We start from the raw sequence: 22,220 nt of genomic DNA, 5'->3' as shown, positions 1-22,220 counted from the left end.
CTTTCAAATCTTTTTTCATTATAGGAAATTTCAAACATACATGTAAGAAGAAAGAATTGTGTATTGAATACCCATATACAACTCTTTCTTTGTTTTCTATCACAGTTGATATTTGCTGGAGAAACTGGGTCATTTGTCCTCTATAATTTCCCTCAGTCTGGATTGTTATTTAAACATTTCTTCTAGCTCTCCTCCCACACCATAAATTGGTAGTTTGATCTAGAGATTTGATCTAATTTAGGTTCATCTCTTTTTTTGCCAGCAGTACTTCATGAATAGTATTGTGTACTTTCACCAGAAGGCACCATACTATCTAGTTGTCTTTCTTTTGAGATATTAACAATCTTTGATGATTCTTGCCTAGATCCATTATTAGGGCTTGCAAAAATGGTGGTAATGTAGTTCTGTTATTCCTTCATTTATTATCTGGATTACTTCTATAAATACTTCTATTCCTCCTCATAAACCATTTGGTTACCCTGAAGTCATTTTCTTAGGAAAAGAAGGATAAGTGATTTTCTCCATTTATTTACTAAATTTCAAAATTGGTTCCTTCTCATCCACCAAAGAATGACCATGAAGTGTTTTTTTTCCCCAAACTGAGATTTGAATATATTTCATGTGTTTCAGCCTATTCCTTTTGTTGTTCTTATTGATGCTCACATTTTCCCATCTTTGGTGCCTGAGTCCTTTTGGTAGAACCCCAGCAAACTGATAGCTTCCTGCTGTCATTTTAGACAAGGTGTTCCAGACTCGTCTTGTATATTTCCTGCCTCAGAACTAGAGTCATCTTTTTCTTCAGGGTGCTTTTATTCCTTATTCCTTATTCCTAATGGTTAACCATTATTTTAAAATGCTTGGCCCCTTTGAAAGTAATAGATTATTTTTACCCACAAATGTAAATATTGTGGCTTGTAGAGAATATGACAGATAGGCGACTTAATTCATTTTGTACATTTGAGAGAAATTCTCCACTTCCTTAGACTTTTTTTTCTATTGGAAGTATGGATTAACATATTTGTGAAGGCATAATTTGCAATGCAACTTTTAAATACAGCTTCAGTTAATACAGGGCCAACATTATTTCTGTTTGGAGATACATCAGTATAGAATTCAAAGGGCATCATAATGTGTTATTTTTTCAAATGGTAAATACTTACAGAAATTACTTGGCTATAATTATAAATGTCTTCTAATCCTAGAATCAAACAGAAGATAGTTTACGGAAGGAACTTATAGCATTACAGGAGGATAAACACAACTATGAGACGACAGCCAAAGAGTCCCTGAGGCGGGTTCTTCAGGAGAAAATTGAAGTGGTTAGAAAACTTTCAGAAGTTGAGGTATTTCATTTTAACAAATATAAAATGGTAGTATGTTAAAAATTTTTAGCCTAAAATTGCTAATATTGTAGGACATTTTAAACTCTAGTATTATATAGCTAAGAAATATTTCCTGTCTGTGAAGTGGGAAGGGATAATATGCTGTTTTCCTTGTTAGGAATTTTCAACATATCCATGTGAGTCCGGTGCTCGTGGTTCCTACTCAGTGACCGAGCAAATAAAAGCCTCATCAGGGAGTCTTACTATGTGCATTCTGCTTAGGATTCGGCCTCTCACACAGTGGACTGTGATATGTGGAGGGAATTGATCTCCTGTCACCTAGTTTTGCTTTTCTTCCAGTGGAGGATAGTTAGTGGAAGGTGGAGAACCTTACCACTGTTCTTATTTACCCACCCTCTGGAGAAGAAAACTGTGTCTAACTTTGGAGGTCAAAGGGAAAATATCTCTGAGGTCCTTTCTTGGTCTTTTAGGAACAATCAAAATGTGATTTTCATTGCTTTAAAAATAACCTAATTGATAATGTAGGTTATTCCTTTGAACCGCTGCCAAATTACCACAGAAGTTACTTCTTACTGGATTTAGTTAAAATGCCCATTGTAAACTGAACAGTAAAATTACTATATATAGTATATACTATAGAATATGTTATAGTAATAGTTTCTATAATAGCCTTATCCCGTCGTAACTAATTCACTGTCGTGTCACTGATTTGATGTGCAAGGAAAGAAAATTGCTACCTGTCTTCTAATTTTCTTATTAAGTTGATTATGCATAGTATTAAACTTGCTTTCAAGAATTGATAAGCTTAAAATATTTTCAAGTCTAAAAGTCATAACCAGTGGCCTTTTAAAAGAGTAGTTATATAAAAGTAACATCCTTTCCTCCCCTGCCCCCTTTCTGTTGTTTTGTTTTGTTTTTCAGTTTTTTTGTTGTATTTTCTGTTTTAGCATGTACCTAAAGTAAATTAAAATTCTTATGTTGGGGCAGATAATAATTTAGAGCAGCCCATAGAATTAACACTTTTTATAAGTTGAATTTAGAATGTGCATTTATTCTAAATTAGTTATCTGTAAACTTGAATTACAGCGAAGTCTGAGTAATACTGAAGATGAATGTACACATCTTAAAGAAATGAATGAACGGACTCAGGAAGAATTAAGAGAATTAGCCAATAAATATAATGGAGCAGTTAATGAGATTAAAGATTTATCTGATAAATTAAAGGTATGTATTTACTCAACCTGAAAGTTTGTTAATTGTCCCTAACATACTGGGTAGATTAAGAGGTTAGGTATTGCTGAATAGCTGTTGATATAAAAATTGGTAATGGTTGAAATATGTAGTAAAGAAAAGGTGCTATTTAGCCCAAACTCCACTGCCACAGATAATTGAAAGTCTGTAAGAGCTGACATATTTCCTCTGCATGGAAATAAATAGTATTTCACAACAGGTATCTTTTAATACATAACAGGAAATAGATGTAAATCAGCAAACCCCAAGATACTTAGACTTTTTAAAAACTTGAATCTGCTTATCCTTGGGCAGCCCCAAAGGCAGAGCCCAACTATCTTAGTGCTGAAACAAGCCCAGAAGTAACTTGGAGTCATCAGTATGGACCTTTGGAGCCTCCAGGGATGCTATTAACTGCGTCGGTGGCAGCTCCCTATAGCTATAGGGCATTTAGGATAAGGACAAGTGAGGCCATAAGTAATGTCAAGTTGGTCCCTTAAATGTTATAACTGAGTTTTGAAGACCCATCTTTAAATAATTGAAACCATGAAATGAGTGGCTAGAAAATATATATTTGTTAGAGAAGACTAGGGCATACCTCCCCTCTGTGTGGTTGGTGAACCTGTAATAGTTTTAAAGATTGGTCTAGTTAAATGGAGGTCATTTTGAAAAATGCTTATGATCATCATTCTTTCAACTAAATGCAGTTTTGTTTAAAATATCAGAGTAAATTACATTTTAGAACTTACAAAGTAATTTAAACAATAGTAATTTTAGGGGAAAACCTTACATATTTCCCTCTTGAAAACTTTGGAGTTTTTCATTTTGACCCCCTTACTTGTATGTATTAGGCCTGTTTGCTTGCTACAAGTTTTTCTTTCCTAGGTGATAGAGAAGCATGACATTATTTTGACATTTACAAATATTTTCTATAATATTGAATATTCTCCTTAGAAGTTTGTGGTGAATAAAAGCAGTCCTGCTTTAGGCCTCTGAAAGCAAATAAATGGATTTTTTTTTTTCTTTCTCAACAGGTAGCAGAGGGAAAACAAGAAGAAATCCAACAGAAGGGACAAGCTGAGAAAAAAGAATTACAACATAAAATAGATGAAATGGAAGAAAAAGAACAGGAGCTCCAGGCAAAAATAGAAGCTTTGCAAGCTGATAATGACTTCACCAATGAAAGGCTAACAGCTTTACAAGGTAAGTTACCTAATCCAGAAGTTGATTTGATTTGATTTTTTTTTCTTTTATCTGTGAAATATCTTTTTCTTGGACTTTTATTTACAGTACGGTTAGAACATCTTCAGGAGAAAACTCTTAAAGAATGCAGCAGTTTAGGTAGGTGTGTCACCCAGTTTCTTATTTAAAGCTGAATTTTATCATTGAATTTTTGATGTTTACTTTCTCATGGGGTACTTATTTTAAGAGTGTATTTCATGTTTTAGGTATAAAATATCTACAGTCTTTCAGAAAATTTCCTTAAAAATATGCTTGATTGCCACCAGTGGGCACCATTGTTTAGTCTTTGAGATAAATGAAATTTCTGCATCTGAGACGCTCTACTTAGAGATATTTAAATAAGAAAATACACGCAAAGCAGGACCCTTTTTCTTTTGAGGTTCATTGGAAAGCTACTGGGCAGTTGTAGCTTTTTCTCTGAGTCAATAGAAAATGGTCAGTTGAACCCTTCTTGTAAAAACAAATTTAAAGTGTGCTTTACTGTGTTAATGTAAGTAGGAATACAAAATGCCATGGTTACAGTTGAGACCAGTTTTAAAGTAACGCTTTCTTTGATAAGGCAATGATACACTGTCTTAATCCTAGGGATACAAGTTGATGACTTCTTACCTAAAATAAATGGGAGCACAGAAAAAGGTAGTGTAAAAAACTTAAATGTTTTTCTTTCATGATATCCTTTTACTATTTAAGCAGGATAGAGAGATCAGTGTTTTAAGGTTTTAAGTGTTGGAACGAAAAGCATGCAGTTCATAGACCATTGAATCCCAGCATTAAAAAAAGCTTCCCTTTATTTTGTAATTCTTAATGCTATGATTTTTGGTTAGATATCCCATGTTATATGGAAATTTTAATTATTCAAATAACAAAAATGACAAAGTTCAACTTTAGCATTGGTTTATATACACAGTATAGCTTTCTCCCCCAGTATGTTTTTCAAAGAACTCTACTTTAATTTTCTTCCATCAAGTACTGTTTCCTGAGGATACAGGGCTTCCATTTTTAATGTTTGTGCCCTGCCCCATTCCTGGCCAAGAGCTTATTTAACAGCCCATTGAGCTCTTGGATATGTCATAGAAACTGCTTTCTTTATACTGTGTATCTGTTTCTTTAATCAGAAAAAACAGAGTCAGTCATTTCTGCTATCTGAAAAATCATTTATTAGTTAAGGATTAGTTTACTATGACCCTTCTTTCTAGATAGCTTGCATTATCTCTTGCCAAAAATGTATAGCTACTCTTGGTTTTTCTGTTACTGCATGGGGTACTTTTTACCATATGGCTTGTACATTCCTTCAGTTGGGAAGATCCCCATTCATCCTCCTCCATTTCCACCCATCCAGCTTTAACTGAGCACCAGCTATGTGCCAGATCCTACGTTAGATGCTTGAAGCACAGAATGCATAAAATTATTTTCCACATTTATAAAACTATGTACCTCTCTTCTTAGTTTTTATATAGAAGTTAGTGCAAGATATCAAGGGTAACACTCAGAACTTCTTATTAAATTTTTTTTTCATGTGTCAGGGGATATTTTTGTAGTCCTTGGGGCACAGCCAACTCTGATAAAGTTAGGAGGTACTTTTTTGTTTTTGTTTTTGTGTAGTTGGCTTTTAATCAGGAACCAGCACGGTAGACTCATGTAATCATGTATATGTGAGCTGTAAGCTCAAGATCTAATATTACATATATTCTATAACAAATCTTAAAGCTCTAAATTAAATGTTATTGCCATTAATCATTGTTATTTGACTATTTTGTATGTGTTTTATAAAATACATCTACATTTTAGAATTCCAGTTTGAGTTTCAATATGAGAATTTTTTAAAGGTATAGTTTATATTCATTACTGATATTACTAATTTCTCTATTAATTATATTTAACAAATATATATAAAATGACTTAATCCTCACCTTCTAAAAGCTTATCATTGTTAAATGAATTTTTATTTTTTGGTGTCATTATTTGCTTTTATTTTTTCCTCTTTCTGGCATGAACACTTATTATTCCAATTCATCACCATTTTGACTTAAACGTTATTTATTAATAATGTTAGTGTTAACTTAGGCTGGGAACATACTGTTCCTTCAGTTAAGAGAATCCCTTTATATACAGTAAATCATCTTTATACTATTTTAGAGTTGTCAGATTACTGCTTAAAATTTTTTGCTGAGATGAGGATAGTTATAGACAACTCCTTGATTTAAGACTGAATAAGATATTTTGGATACTTTAGGGTACTTCTTACCATCATTGTTTTTTAGTGGTGATAAATTGAGTGGTGTGAGAGTGACCTACACAGTATCTTTAACGAAATGGAGTAGTAAATATCTTGATATGCACAAAAGCATCATTATACCAGATTTAATACAGAGTGGATTTTGGAATGAGTCTGTTCTGAGTCATTTGTTATTACAAACCAATTATTAAGCATTCCAGTATTATCAAAGTCCGTAGCAACAATATGCTATCAGATATGACTTTATCTAAAATTGCTCTTTAAATAGTAGAGCGAGAACCAAGTATAGTTTTAAGAGAATGTTTTAAAAAGTATCTGGGGTTGTTAAAATTAATGCCGTTTCTCTAGTAAACTCTATTTTTGAAATTACTTAAATCTTAAGTAGCTGCTATAAGCACAGGTTTTATACTATAAATTTTTTGTATCTTATCTGGTAAGCATAATTCAAATATATCTTAGTACAGAAAAGTACTGTCTAATAGAAATATTATGAGAACCACATACATAATTTAAAAATTTTTGGTAACCACATTAAAAATATAAAAAGAAACAGGTAAAGTGTTGCTAACGTATTTTAATAATGTTTAATAACATATTTACTTTAACTCACTATATCAAAAATATTATTTCAACATGTAATCAGTATTAAAAGATTATAAATGAAGTATTTCACATTTTTTCCTTGGTAAGTCTTTGAAACCAGCATATATTTATTTTACATTTACAACATATATCAATTTAAACTAGTCATTTTTTCAGGGCTCAGTCCACATGTGTATTGAGCATGTGTGTCGGACAGCACAGGTAGTATAGAAAATCAAAATTTATAGAAAACTCATGTATAAATAAAACACATTTTAAGTATCACAGCTCTCTCTTTTGTTTCTGTATCTGTCTTTTCTTTATATTTCTGCAGCCCTGTTTGGGATCTTAGACATGGCTCCCCCCTCCCCCAGGCTCATGTATCTGATTCTTTTTGCATTATCAGTGACATCTTTTATAGTTTTGGCAAAGTGAATTCCCAAGGGGCTGAATTCAAGTAATGAAGTATTAAAAGTGTCATCATCCAAATCTTTTACATATACTATCTGAAAGACTTTTCTTTCATATCTTAGAAAATGCCTTTGTAGAAGTCGTACAGATATATTTTATATTAATCTTGCATTTTATCTAAACTAGTATGATAAATATTTTGATCTAGAGTCTAGATATTAAAATCAGAGTACATAAAAGGGTGATTAGTGGCTTAGTGAGTAATAGGGGATGTACTGCATTAATAAATGTCATCTGATGTCCTGTGATGACAGTCAGAATTTTCTCAAAAAAGTTCCAATAAGTCCTTTAGGTTAAAATTTGGTTTCAGATGCGTTTTCTTACTTAAGCATGAAGTTGTATAGTTGGAGTTCTGAAAATGTTATCATAGCTTAGGATTTATGTCAAACAACTTTTGATCATGTTGATTACCATTTAACTGAGGACTCCTGCTTTGGATTTCTTGGCTCCAATCAGCAAATGCTATTTATTAGATTTTTTTTCAAATTTCTGTTACAGCTAGCCTTTTTTTTTTTTTCTTTTTGGGGGCTATATTGTATCTCTATGTAGTGTAACTATATAACTATACAATTATATACAACTATACACACATATCATATAAAAATGATATATATGTATATATAACTCTTGACTAGAGGCTCTGTACACCATGTCAATAGGTAAAGGAGAATGACAGATTTCAGTAGGAAGGTGAAGGAGGTGGCATTAGTAAGATATCAAGAGAAGTTGTAATGTGATCAGAATAGGAGATGCCTCCCTGCCTCTCAAGCAAAGTTGAGATGATGAGCAGGTGGTTGGTTGGTTGAAATGAGAAAAGAAAAGAGGCTTTCACGGTCTGAGTAGTACTAACTTGTGTCCTCTTTGACAGCTTTTAGTGCTTGCACACCTTCCAGATAGTCATCATACTGGGGTATATTTTTAACACTTGAACTTCCAAAGTCTCCTTAGGAGTTTTGAAAGATCCGGAGATATAATTGAAGGATGTTACCCAGATTCAGAAGTTAACTCTTTGAATCAATATAAGTAAAGATTATTGTAAGAAAAGTGTTGAAACTTTTCTTAAACTCCTGTTAGGTTTTGATTCTTTCCACTCAATAAAACAAAAATTCTGTTTGACCTGAGCAAAACCATTTTTCAGGCTCTTATTTTAAAATGTGTAGGTATTGACTTTAGTCATTTGGGTAGAGATAAACAATGTAATATTTTGAGAGTATATAAAGGACAGATTAAATAACTCAGAGGGAAAGTTTATTTGTGAAATGAAAGTCTAAAAATGGAAATGTTGCATCAGTGTCTTAAAAATTTTAAGGCATTATTTTATGGTATTCTTAAAATATTTATCTTTTGCCTCTTACCTAAGAATAGCTTTGAAGAGGGACTGTTAGAAAACAGTTATTTGAAAATTCAGTAAGAACAAATAATAAAATTTCAAAATTATTTACAGGTATTTATTAAGCACTCATGGAGAAAGGTATATTTTAAAAGTGGGAAAAGCTTTTTAAAGCAATTTATCTATGGTTTTCTTGAGCTCTTTGGATAGAAACTGTACCTTTAAAAGCTAACTATCAGGGTACAAGTCAATGATTATATAATTATAATTTTCAGTCATTTAGTTTTATTTAACTCCAAAATATCTCTGCTGTTAATATTTAAAAATATTAAACTTTTATGAATCTTATTCAGAGTCACTCATGTTAATACATTTCCGTTTTCCTACGTTTGCTGTTGGTTTTCAAGAACAGCAACAAACTATATCCTTAAAGGTGTTTCTTTCTTTATTAGAGCACTTGCTTTCAAAGAGTGGCGGGGACTGCACTTTTATTCATCAATTCATAGAATGCCAGAGTGAGTACAGAGTATTTTTCACATTGATTTTAATGCAGTCAGGGGCAGAAATTGAAAAATGAGAGGAAAAATTAAGATCTCAATGTGTTTGTTATCGAAGAAGTGCACAGAGGGCCATCTTCAGACAGCAGCAGTACTTTTTACACTGTTTTGGCTTCTCTCTTTTGAGAAAATTATTTTTGTGGCATTTGCCTTCAAAGAGATTTCATATTGCCCACAAAAAAAAAAAAAAAAGTTTCAGCTTTTACCAAAAAAAATTATTGTTGAGCAGGGAATAAAATGGAATGTCAAGCACCTAAACTTTATGTATGGACACTTAAGAGGTGGTATTAACATTAGCCTGTTTTAAGTTCTAGTTCTATCACAGGTTTGCATTTGAAGTTTTTAAATAAATTTCTTAAATGATTAAATAAAGCTATGAAAACGGTGATTTTGTTTGGGCACTCAGATCTGAAGATGGCCCTTAATGTAGCAGGAACCTTTTTAGGGGAGGAGTAGCAATAGATTGTCCTACAGTCTGACATCAACCACCTACTCTGGGGAAGGCTGTCTTTACTAATAAAGATGGATAGATTGGCTTTTGAGGTGATTTGGACCTCTGCTGAATTCTGAGCGAAAGTGTCATGAATTCCCTCTTAATTGAAAATCACGTGGCTGCTTAAATCCTGAGGTTGTGATATTCTTTTCATCTTAGTGATAATTAAAGGTCACTATGTGTAATAAAGATTTATTGATGACATCTATACTTTTTCCTACCAGATATAAAATATACTTTGCTGAGCATTTTTCTCTTCCTGTTCGCTCTGTTTTTGAATTGAATGACTTCCCGTGTTTTTATGCTCATGAGCTCATCTTGTGGATGTGCAAGCATATGTGGTTCTCTCTCCTCCTCACACACACAGTCTCAGGAGCACTTGAGCTTTGTAAGGGTCACACCTGGTAATTATAGCAGACAAAATCAGTGGATCAGATGTTATACTCCTCGGAAATGCCTTAAGGAAACCTGGAATTTCATTTAATAGTTTTAGAAGGGCTTCTATTTTGTCCATTTTAGAGATTATGATGTTGAATGTCAGTTTAATACTATTTTGAAGGAAATACTTTAATAATCATTTAATAATTGAAGTATTTATTTTGAGGAAAATTATTTAATAGCATATTTCTTTGTCCTTTAAAACTTTTCCATAACACAAAGATTAGTTCATGTTTTTGTTATCTTCTGATCATGAAATTTCACTTTTATGGGACATTGGCACAGGGATTTGGGGCAAAATAATTGGTATCCACTGAAACCAACTAAAAGCAAAATATAGTCTAAAATACAAATCTTTAGGAGAAGGATTTTATACTTGTTTTATTGCACGTGACCATTTTTTAATAAGTTAGTTTTATTTTAAATTTTTGTGATTTGTATTTTGAACCCAAAGAAATATGAACAGAGAACTATCCAAAAAAAGACTTACTAAGTTACAATTTGCAAGAATCTTTTAAAATATTATTATACAATGTGTAAAATATTTAGCTGTAATTGTAATACAGAATGATGTTTGTTTTACATTAAGAAAAAGATATTTGGGGGCACCTGGGTGGCTCAGTCGTTAAAGCCTCTGCCTTGTTGGCTCAGGTCATGATCCCAAGGTCCTGGGATCGAGCCCCACATTGGACTCCCTGCTCAGCTGCTTCTCCTTTCCCACTCCCCCTCTGCTTCTTCCCTCTCCTGCTGTGTCTCTCTCTGCCAAATAAATAAATAAAATCTTAAAAAAAAAAAAAAAGATATTTGGAGGGTCTCCTGGGTGACTCAGTCAGTTAAGCATCTACCTTGTTGTTGGTGGTGGGTTTTTTGTTTTTTTTGTTTAAGATTTTATTTATTTGACAGACAGAGATCACAAGTAGGCAGAGAGGCAGGCAGAGATAGAGGACTAAACAGGCTCCCTGTGGAGCAGAGAGCCGGATGTGGGGCTCGATCCCAGGACGCTGGGATCATGACCTGAGCCGAAGGCAGAGGCTTTAACCCACTGAGCCACCCAGGTGCCCCAAGCATCTACCTTAAGCTCAGGTCATGATCCCAGGGTCCTGGAATCGAGTCCCACATTGGGCTCCCTGCTTCTCAGGGAGCCTGCTTCTCACTCTCTCTCTGCCTGCTGCTCCCACTGCTTGTACTGTCTCTCCCTCGCTGTCTCTCTCTCTCAGACAAATAAATAAAATCTTTAAGAAAAAGATGTTTGGAGATTTTTATTGCGTCATAGGAGAGGCAAATGGACCAGTAAACATTCAGATATACAGCAGAAGTTATATAAATTACAGCAAGCCTCTCAATGGGGATATTAGCTAATAAAATTATAACAACTATGTAATAGTATGGGGAAAATGTTAAATGTGGTACAGAAGGGAAAATGATAATATAAAATCCTTTTCTTATGGACAGAGTGAACCAAAGAAGAAAAAAATAAAATACAAGTATTCCTAGATGTCTGAATCCATTGGGTCCCTAAGTTCAAACAGAGGAAGTTTGGACTGTAAGTTCTCATAGCTAGGAATATAGTCCATTATCTGAATCTGTTCAGTTCCTGAGTTTTGGTAACAAGTAGCAAGGGTTTGATTAAGGCTGTATCTCAGAAATTTCCAAATATGTTGGCTTCTTAAATTTGATTAGTCAGGGTTGGTATGCTAAGAGTTAACTCTGGTTTGATTTGTCAGAAGGGATGTTTTCATTATTTTGTAACAAGCTGCCAGTATAGAAATTGTTTTGTTTAATAAGTATTATGATGAGCGAGGCAAATTCAGCAAAAATCATACTCAAGTGAACTTTTGAAAATTTTTGGATTATTTTTTGATAATCTCACACAAACTTTTTTGCCATTATTTTCATTGATAGCCATCTTGAGTTGATTTATGATTTTGAACATGAAGTTTATACTCAGTGAGAAGTGACACTTCATATTCTTATTATCAGTCTTTATTTTTTTTTATTTTTAAGTAATTTCTACACCCAACACGAGGCTCAAACTTACAACCCTGAGATCAAGAGCTGCATGGTCTACCAACTGAGCCAGCCAGGCGCCCCTTATTTCCAGTCTTTTAAAAAGCACATGTTAAATACCTAGATTTCATTATTTACCATGCTTGTTGTATAATCCAGTTCACCTTGTGTTTTAAAAATTAGAAAGCAGGTCTTTCATAGATAGATTTGATGAGGTTCAGGAAGATACCACCTTACACCAGTTAGAATGGCCAAAATTAGCAAGACAGGAAACAACGTGTGTTGGAGAGGATGTGGAGAAAGGGGAACCCTCTTACACTGTTGGTGGGAATGCAAACTGGTGCAGCCACTTTGGAGAACAGTGTGGAGATTCCTTAGGAAATTAAAAATAGAACTTCCCTATGACCCTGCAATTGCACTACTGGGTATTTACCCCAAAGATACAGATGTAGTGAAAAGAAGGGCCATCTGTACCCCAATGTTTATAGCAGCAATGGCCACGGTCGCCAAACTGTGGAAAGAACCAAGATGCCCTTCAACGGATGAATGGATAAGGAAGATGTGGTCCATATACACTATGGAGTATTATGCCTCCATCAGAAAGGACGAATACCCAACTTTTGTAGCAACATGGACAGGACTGGAAGAGATTATGCTGAGTGAAATAAGTCAAACAGAGAGAGTCAAGTATCATATGGTTTCACTTATTTGTGGAGTATAACAAATAATATAGAGGACAAGGGGAGATGGAGAGGAGAAGGGAGTTGAGGGAAATTGGAAGGGGAGGTGAACCATGAGAGACTACGGACTCTGAAAAACAACCTGAGGGTTTTGAAGGGGTGGGGGGTGGGAGGTTGGGGGAACCAGGTGGTGGGTATTAGGGAGGGCACGGATTGCATGGAGCACTGGGTGTGGTGAAAAAACAATGAATACTGTTATGCTGAAAATAAAAAAATAAAAAATAAAAAATTAGAAAGCAGGGGCGCCTGGATGACTCAGTCGATTAAGTGGCCAACTCTTGATTTCAGCTCAGGTCATGATTGCAGGGCTGTGAGATTGAGCCCCATGTTGGGCTCTCTGCTGGAGTGTGGAGTCTGCATCAGATTCTCTCTGTCCCTCTCTCTCTGCCCCTCCCCCTTCTCCCTCCCTCTCTCTCTCTCTCTCTCTCTCTCTCTGGAAAAGATAAAAACAATAACAACAAAGAAAGCAATTCACTTCCATAGGATTCATCATGTCTATTTTTAATATATTAACAGATTTTTTTCAGTTTGCATATGTGAATCCATGAGAGAACGATTTAATTGTTGGCTATCTCCATTTATAAGGTGATTTTGACGAAATTAAATGAGTTGAAACACATTTCAATTTGTTTTCCTTTTATGGTAAAAGAAACTGTGTTTCTTCTTAATTCTCTTTTAGGAGAAAAGCTTTTAATCCAGGCAGAGAGATTGGATTTTAACAGTTTTAAATATAACCTTTTGCATAATTCCAGGGCTGTGAAATAAATTTTCGGTGTAAAAATATACCACATAAAATCTAGAATTAACAAGTAACTTTAATAAAACTTGCTAAAAAGCTCTAGCAATATTTTCTCTTCAGGGATTTGGGCATGAAATTTGATTTAAGCAGAAGTCCACAATCCATGTTCCCTGCAAATTTTAGTTACTCAAGGTTTACTGTAAGTTTACCATGTAAACTTAACAAATACGTTGAGACTGTTGTGTTGTGCTAAAGATGCTTTTTGAGTTAGCAAATTGTGTACCTCTAAATCTGCTTCATATGTATCCTGTGAACTCTGTCACTTGATTAACTTATATGCTGAGTGCAAAGATAAAGGGTAAAAGGTGAAGAATCTCAGGACATAGAGATTCATTTCATGGGCACAGAGTGAAAGACTCCCTTCTTCGGACTGCTGCCTACACTTTTTTTTTTTTTTAAGATTTTATTTATTTATTTGTCAGAGAGAGTGAGCACAGGCAGACAGAGAGGCAGGCAGAGGCAGAGGGAGAAGCAGGCTCCCTGCTGAGCAAGGAGCCTGATGTGGGACTTGATGCCAGGACCCTGGGATCATGACCTGAGCCGAAGGCAGCCACTTAACCAATTGAGCCACCCAGGCATCCTTTTGCCACTGTTTGGTGAGGGCAGAAGCATCACAGCCGGGTACCAAAGAAACTTTCTTCTGAGGTGTGCTTTGTACAAGCAAACTGTCTCCACCCCAGAGGGCATCTTCCTTTTGATGATTAAGTTAGCAAGTGCCCTGAAATAAACTTCATGTCTTTGTAATCTTAATCCGTGGTTACTAGGAGACTTAATGGTTTTTATTATTAGGCAAAAATCTAATTCTCTTAATATATCATGTGTTGCTATTTCTTTTTCCTGATTTAAAAAAAAAAAATTCTCTCCCCACCTCAAATTGCCCTTTTGAAATTACAGTCATTATCTGTATATGTTTGTCTTATTCCCTCTTTTCTTTTTAGGGCCTTGCTCTCACAAAAAAATTGCCTTATTTAGAGTAATGCATTGAATCAGTGTTGCTCTGTGACTGTTTACTTTTTGTTACCCTATGAGATCAGTCTCCGAATAATCTCAGGAATAAGCCTAATTACGTACTCTACTCAAAACAGATTTTTAAATTTTCATTTTTTAAACTTTTATTTCTCTAAGCCAGAACAGTTTATTTATGACAAAGAATAGAAGGCATTTGGTGTGGTTTCCTGCTCTTATGTCCCCATTATAGGAAAATGCTTTTTTTTTTTTTTTTAAGATTTTATTTATTTATTTGACAGAGAGAGAAAGAGCACAAGTAGACAGAGCAACAGACAGGGAGAAGGAAAAGCAAGGCTCCCCACTAAGCAGAGAACCTGATGCAGGGCTCAGTCCCTGGACCCTGGGGATCAGACCTGAGCTGAGGACAGACACTTAACTGACTGAGCCACCCAGGCACCCCATAGGAAAATTCTTGAATTTAAACTAGATATTGCTAAATTCTTTATTTCTTTGTATTCAGAGTGATTGTCCGATCTAGGACCTATGGGAGGATTTTTGTTCGGTGTATGTTTATGCCAATCATTTTCCCAGTTGGCTAACTTCCCAGCATTTCTACCAGGTTTTCTCCCAGTATAACTGCATGGAAGCTAGTCTTAAATTTATGCCAACAGTGTTTTGGGGGGGGGTTGTTTTGTTTTTTTTAAGATTTTTATTTATTTATTTATTTGACAGACAGAGATCACAGGTAGGCAGAGAGGCAGGCAGAGAGAGAGATGGGAAGCAGGCTCCCTGGCGAGCAGAAAGCCCAACATGGGGCTTGATCCCAGGACCCTGGGATCACAACCTGAGCCGAAGGCAGAGGCTTTAACCCACTGAGCCACCCAGGGGCCCCACCAACAGTGTTTTGACATGTAGATTGTTCCTTCCTTTAAAAAAGATCTGTTTCTGTATTCTTGAAATTGGTTCGTTTCCTGTAATTTCAGTCTGTCCTTAATTCTCAGTTTTTTTTGTAGAAATACCCCCATGCTAACCAAAATGGACATTAAGGAGGGCACGTGATGTAATGAGCACTGGATATCATATAAGAAAGACTGATGAATTACTGAACTCTACCTCTGAAACTAATATAATATAATAACTCTATATGTTAATTGATTGAAGTTAAATTAAAAAATAAAATCTGACTGTTGCTCTAAAAAAAATTCTCAATTTTTTTCTCTTTTGTTCTTCCTTATTCTCAGGGTTTTAGAACACATAGCTTCTGAAACTTTTTATAACAAGGCAGACTATAGCAGACTGTAATTCCTATAGCAGGAATTGCTTTAACTAATTTTATTAAAATTATTGCAGAAATAAAACCTTGTGAAAGTATGTATTATTAAAGTCAGGCCTCCCCTGTGAGGTTCTAAAGTTCTTTTTCTACTTTGTTAACTGCTACTCTGTGAAAGAAGTAAATGATTGGCCTGATGTTGAATGCTGATTGTTCATTTTTACTTTGATTGTATTTGATGTTAATTCTAATCTCAGTTTCTTTGCCGTATTTCCCTTTAATGACCTTTTGGGTGACTATAGCTCATTTTTATCTATGATGTTTAGAATTGGATCAGAGGATCCTTGATATAAATTCTCGTTTGGTCCCTCACTGGCAGCGGGACTCTGTGCAGTATAACCTCTTTAAACCTCATTTGTAGAATGGGATGGTAGTACCTACTTCATAGGATTATTGTGAGCATTAAATGAGATAATATTTACTAAGCACTCTGAATAATGCCTGCAATTACTCAGAAAAATACATGCTCATGAGTAGGTCCAAAAGTTATGGTGGGGAAGTTGGAAAGGGTGTTAGTAGGAGCTTTCTTGCTGAAGTAACTTGTTTCCTCCCCTTTTTAGCTCCAGTCACAAGGCAGTGAAAGCTGACTGATAGAGGTTTATCGTTCTTGTTAAAGTAATATATTCATGACATTCTAAAGATTGTTTAACTTTTTAATTACTAGTACACATGCCGTTTAGAAAATTTGTTCCCCAGCACATAATTTTGATGCCCAAGTGATAACATTATTTTTGTAATGAATCCTAACTTTGAGACTTTAAAGATGTTTTCCAGTTTGGCTGTTACAAATAACACATTATGTAGTTCTTTTATATTCATCTGCTCTTCTCTTCTGTCAGTTAAGACCCCTCTGCAGCTGACATAAGTATCTGGTAGTGCTGTTTGAGTTTATATTCTGCTTTCAACTGGTTGTAGCTGTCATGTGAGGAAAGTAGCTCTTTAGCATAAAGAATTTAATCCACTGTAGGTACACCTGTGCTGCTTCTACTTCTTTTGAATGCATTGTTTTTTATTTTTATTTTGTGCCATGTAGTAACATAATTAGTACATAATTTATTTTTATCATCCAAGAAATAAATTTGGTTCTGTTCGTTCTTTGACCACATTTGACAGTTTCTGCAACTCTATCAAATGTTTTCTGACTAAACTAAATGCTTAGGTGATGGTTCTCCAATGTCAAACTTACTGTGCCCGTCAGTTCTACTCCTTGGGAGGTTCCCTGTAGAAATGCCTATGCATACGTATCAGGTGCAAATGCAAGAATGTTCATGGCAGCATTATTCACAGTTCAAAACTGGAAATAACCCAAAAGTCCTTTAGTAGGCAAATGGAGAAATACACACTGAGGCATATTCGATGAAAGAAGCCTGACACAAAAGGATACTCACTGTAATATTCCACTTGTGTGAAGTTCAAAACCCTTACAATTACATTATTTAGTCATGCACATTTGGGTAGTGTGAGTATAAAGAAATGCAAGTAATTAAATACCATGAAGTCAAGATAGTAGTTACCTTTATGGGGTTTTAATTGGAAAGGGAATTGTGGGAAGCTTTGGGGGGTTGTGGTTAGGTTCTGTTTCTTGATTTGAGATGTAGCCATATAAACATTTGCTTTAAAAAAAAATTTATTAGCCTGTACCTTTGTGTTTTGTGTCCCTTTCTGTATATTATTTTCCACAATAAATAAGTATGCTTTAGGGCCCCTGGGTGGCTCAGTCAGTTAAGTGTCTGCCCTCAGCTGGGGTGGTAATCTCAGGGTCCTGGGAACGAGCCCTGCATCACGCTCCCTGCTTTGCCTCCCCTTACACTTGTGCATGTGCACTTTCTCTCTCCCTCTCTAATAAATGAATAAAATTTTTTCTAAAGTATGGTTTTAAAATAGAAAATGAACAATTATCTCTCTAGAATATCCCTCAAAAAGAGGGAGTTTTTAAAAAGAAAGAAAATCCTTTATCTTTCAGTTGTGCCAAGTCAAATAGTTCTTTCAAGACCTGCATTTATGATTACACAGAGGTTCTCTTCTGAGTCACAGAGTGGCCTCTGACCTTTAGTGCTCCCAAAGAATTGAGGTGTCTACTCCAAGTTTGAGAACCAGTGGTTAGAAACATTTTTTTTAAGAAGACTCCATGCCAGGGCGCCTGGGTGTCTTAGTGGGTTGAGCCTCTGCCTTTGGCTCAGGTCATGATCCCAGGGTCCTGGGATTGAGCCCCGCATTGGGCTCTCTGCTCGGCAGGGGGTCTGCTTCCTCCCTCTCTCTCTGCCTGCCTCTCCGCCTACCTGTGATCTCTGTCAAATAAATAAATAAAATCTTAACAAAAAAAAAAAAAAAAGACTCCGTGCCTAGCTTGGAGCTCAGTGCGGGACTCAAACCTACAACGCTGAGCTCAAGTCCTGAGCTGAGATCAAAAGTTGGGTACCTAACTGACTGAGCCACCCAGGTCCCCCAGAAATGTTTTTTTAAAGTGTTCTTTTTCTCAGTTACTTACTTTTTTTTTTTAATTTTAAAGATTTTATTTATTTGAGAGAGAGAGAGAGCATGAGTGGGAGGGGGGCAGAGGGAGGGGAGAAGTAGACTCACCACTAAGCAAGGAGCCTGACACAGGGCTGGATCCCACGACCCTGAGATCCTGACCTGAACCAAAGGCAGATGCTTAATTGACTGAGCTACCCAGGTGCCCCTTTTCCTCAATTACTTAATTACAGGCCTCTTGATTTGAGAATGTAACCTTAAATAATAATAATAATAATAATAATAATAATAATAATTTCAATAGTGACGATAGCAGCAGGTAATTATTATTTAGCACTTTGATATTAGTCCTGTGCAAAAACATTTTGCATATTTAATTCTTAGCTTTTTAGAATGAGGAAAAGATTCAAGTAATTTTTCCAAATTTGACCCTTTTAAAAATTAGATGTTTAATTTGTTCATTCCACAAATACTTATTAAGCATCCGCATTGTATTTACCAGGCCTTTTTATAGCTATGGAGGGTACAGAAATGAACAAGACAAGGAGAGCTCTGACTTCATGGAGTTCACGTTCTTTGGAGGAAACAAAAACTAATAAACTAATAACATGTCAGGTAGTAATAAGTCCACTGAAGAAAAATAAAAGAATGTAAGACCATAGGTAGCTAAAAGGTAGCATGTGGGATTTGAACTGATTTGGGGCTAAGCTGTGAGGTGTACATGTGTCTTGGGAAGGGGTGTGTGAGATAGAAACTATGAAAACTGGAACTGGTCTCAAATTGGAGTTTTAGAACAATAAAAATGTCTTCTTTTTTTTTTTTTTAATGATGGGCCAGATAGTAAGTATTTTAGGCTTTGCAGGCTGTAAAGTCTCTGTTGCAACTACTAAACTCTGCCATTGCAGAGGAAAGCAACTGTGACAATATGTACATACAGACCTAGCTATGTTCCTATAAAATCTTGTTTACCCATCAGGGAGCATGCTGCATGTGGCCCTATGGCACTGAAGATGACTGAGCCCTGGGCTAGATCATGTAGACTTTACAGGTCATGGTAGGGGACTCAGCTTTTGTTCCAAGGGTGAGCATTTTGAGCTATAAGTTACTCCTAAGGTGTGTTTAGAATTTTTTAAACAAGGTGGTGCTTAGCTCTTCAGCATACTAGATAAAGATTGTAATGGCTTTCAAAGTCTGCATTTATATTATTATTTGCCATATTCATGTAACAACATTTGTGGAACCTCTTTTATGTGTCAGAATTGTGTTGGGAATTAAAGTGGAAGCTTAAATCTAGCTTGCACTAGACTAAATTCTTTATCTATCACGTTTATCTTGGTAATAATCCTTGAGGAGTACCTAGTATTGTACCTGGTACAGAGTAAATATTTGAAGGAATGAGTGTATTCATCAAAGAGTTCATAGTATGTTGGGAAAGGTAGACAAAAATAGATAGCTGCAGTATAGCTTGTTAGAGATAGGAATGATGGACTATGGACGAGGAGAGATGCCAAATCCATCCAAGATAAAGGAAGAGAAGTACCATATTACACATGGTGAAATGAAGTTCCTGAGGGATTTCTGGATGAAGATGTTTGGGAAGTAGGTAGTTAATACTATCTAAAATGAATTTTTGTTGTTGTTGACAGAAATATTGAAGATTAATGCTTGCTTTTTTTTTCTTAGTAGAACTATAAAAATTTTGTGTTCCACTAAATACAGACAATGCTGCATTGAAAATCTTCGTACAGTTGTCTCTTTCCTGAGTAATACACGGCGTAGGGGAGGTGGGTCAGAGGACATGTGCTTTCAGCATTTGGATAAGTTCTGTCAATATTGCCCTCTAAAAAAAATGATACCAGTTTACACTCACACCAGAAGGACACAAGATTACTCACTCACCCCTCCAGGTACTGAATGTTTGCCAAACTGATGAGTGAATAATGCCACGGCATTGTTTCAGTGGGTAGTCCACAAATTTCACATTTACTGGACATTTACTTTTCTTGGCCTGTGAATTCAATGTTGTTATTCTTTGCCCCTTTTCTGCTATGTTGTTTGACTTTTTCTCATTCATTTTTGGAGGGCCTCACATCTTTGCCATCCCCATACTCCCTTTCCTTCTTCTGTGCTTTATTTTTCTTCATAACCTCCATCTGACGTACTAGTTTATTTCTTTATCATCTCTCCCTCCTCACCCCATTAGAATGTAAGAACCAGTAGGGCAGGAATTTTGTCATTTGTTCATTCTAATGTTTTTAGCACCTAGGAGAGTATCTGGCACATAGTAGTACCCCCTAATTAATTGTTCAATGAATGAATCAATCAATCAATAATAACCTTTTATCTGTTCTTTATTTTTCAAATATTTTCTCCATATCTGTCACTGGCCCTTTACCTTTATTTATAGTGAGTTTGATCAGAAAATTTTAATTTGTATGAGGTCAGGTCTATTTGTCCTTTCACATATGGCTTTTGTGTTCTGTATTATGCCTAAGGCCTTTTTTTAAAATACCTTTTGATCCCCTCGCCTCAGTTCTCTCACCCCACACCTCCTGCCTCTGGCAACCACCAATCTGTTCTCTGTATGTATGAGTTTGTTGTTTTTTAATTCCACATGTAAGTGAGATCATATAGTATTTGTCTTTCTCTGTCTGACTTTTTTTTCACTTAGTATAATACCCTCAGGGTCCATCCATGTTGTCCCAAAAAGCAAGATTTCATTCTTTTTTATGGCTGATTAATATATATATAATTCCTTTATCCATTCATGTATCATTGGACACCTAGGTTGTTTCCAGATCTTGGCTGCTGTAAATAATGCTGCAGTGACGTGGGGGTGCATATATCTTTTTGAGTTGGTGTTAGAAGAGAAAGTAGAGGAAATGTTCCAGAAAATACAACACAAAAGACAAGAGTTGGCTTGAGGTTTTATTTAAGAAAAAAAGGGGAGGAAATTTAAGAAAATTAAGGAATTGATCCTGGAGATCTAACATCTGAATAAGATTTCCAGAGTATGGGAAGGGAGAGAGTGGGAAAAGAGGAGGAATGAAAAAAAAGAATCTCTCAGTGAAACAGAATAGAAGATAATTCCCCAGAATTGAAGATAATGAGCTTCTAAACTGAAAGGATACATTGAACATGCAACAGTATATTTTAGAATACACACACTAAGCCAGACACAGTAATTCACATATTATGTGATGGTATATATATAAAATATATGAAATATCCAGAATAGGAAATCACAGAGAGAAAGCAGATGAGTGATGGCTAGGGCTGGGAAGGGAGGATGGGAAGTAAATTCTTAATGAGCATGAGTTTTCCTTTTGGGGTGGTAAAAATGTTTTGGACCTGGATGGAGGTTGTGGTTGCATAACATTGTGAAGGTACTAAATGCCACTGAATTGTTCTCTTTAAAATGATTATTTTCTGTTATATGAATTTCACCTCAAAAAAAGAAAGAAAGAAAGAAAAAGACCATGTTCTGAATATATGAAATTTAGGAACACCAGGGATAAAGAGAAGATTCTGAAAATTGCCAAAGAGAAACAAAGGATCTCATACTCTATTAGTCATAATAAACTAAATTATAATATGGCAATAAATAAACTTCTGAAATCTAAATGGCTTAATTAAAGAAATATTTTTTTGCACTCATGCTACATGTCCATGGTGAAGGAGAGAACACTGTTCCATGTTGTTATTCAGAGCTTTAAGTTCATGGAGCCTTTACCATCTTAAAGAATTATGCCATCTCAGCACATGGTTTCTAGAATGGGGGGAAGATAGAAGTATAGAAAACTCCTACTCTTTCTTAAATGCTTTGGCCCTGGCTAGAACCAGTTATGTGGACTGTCCTTAGTGCTAGGGTGTTTGGAACATGCAGTCCCCCAGGTGCCCAGAAAGGACAAGCACAACAGGCTTTGCTGAGCACAAGAAGTATCTACCATGCGTACTGAGAAACAGGACTCACCATCATTTGAAACTAGAAGACAGTGGAAA

At 35.4% G+C, this 22,220-nt stretch overlaps 1 protein-coding gene across 13 annotated transcripts in view; it reads left to right on the top strand.

The window, feature by feature from the left end:
• The window catches only part of SLMAP (sarcolemma associated protein), a 146,605-nt gene that overhangs the window by 87,757 nt on the left and 36,628 nt on the right, over nt 1–22,220 (top strand). For 3 of the 13 annotated variants that reach the window (XM_080819399.1, XM_080819389.1, XM_080819394.1), the window contains exons 9-14: nt 1,203–1,343; nt 2,430–2,567; nt 3,608–3,776; nt 3,864–3,914; nt 4,401–4,451; nt 8,887–8,949. In XM_080819399.1, the coding sequence (XP_080675525.1) occupies nt 1,203–1,343; nt 2,430–2,567; nt 3,608–3,776; nt 3,864–3,914; nt 4,401–4,451; nt 8,887–8,949 (613 nt within the window). The remainder of the gene's footprint in view (nt 1–1,202; nt 1,344–2,429; nt 2,568–3,607; nt 3,777–3,863; nt 3,915–4,400; nt 4,452–8,886; nt 8,950–22,220) is intronic. The other 10 variants (XM_080819401.1, XM_080819395.1, XM_080819390.1 and 7 more) reach the window with 5 other exon arrangements.

This window comes from Martes martes (assembly GCF_963455335.1).
Source record: "Martes martes genome assembly, chromosome: 1".
NCBI lineage: Eukaryota > Metazoa > Chordata > Mammalia > Carnivora > Mustelidae > Martes > Martes martes.
Note: the sequence above shows the minus strand (reverse complement) of the source record. Positions and strands in the feature narration are given on the sequence as shown.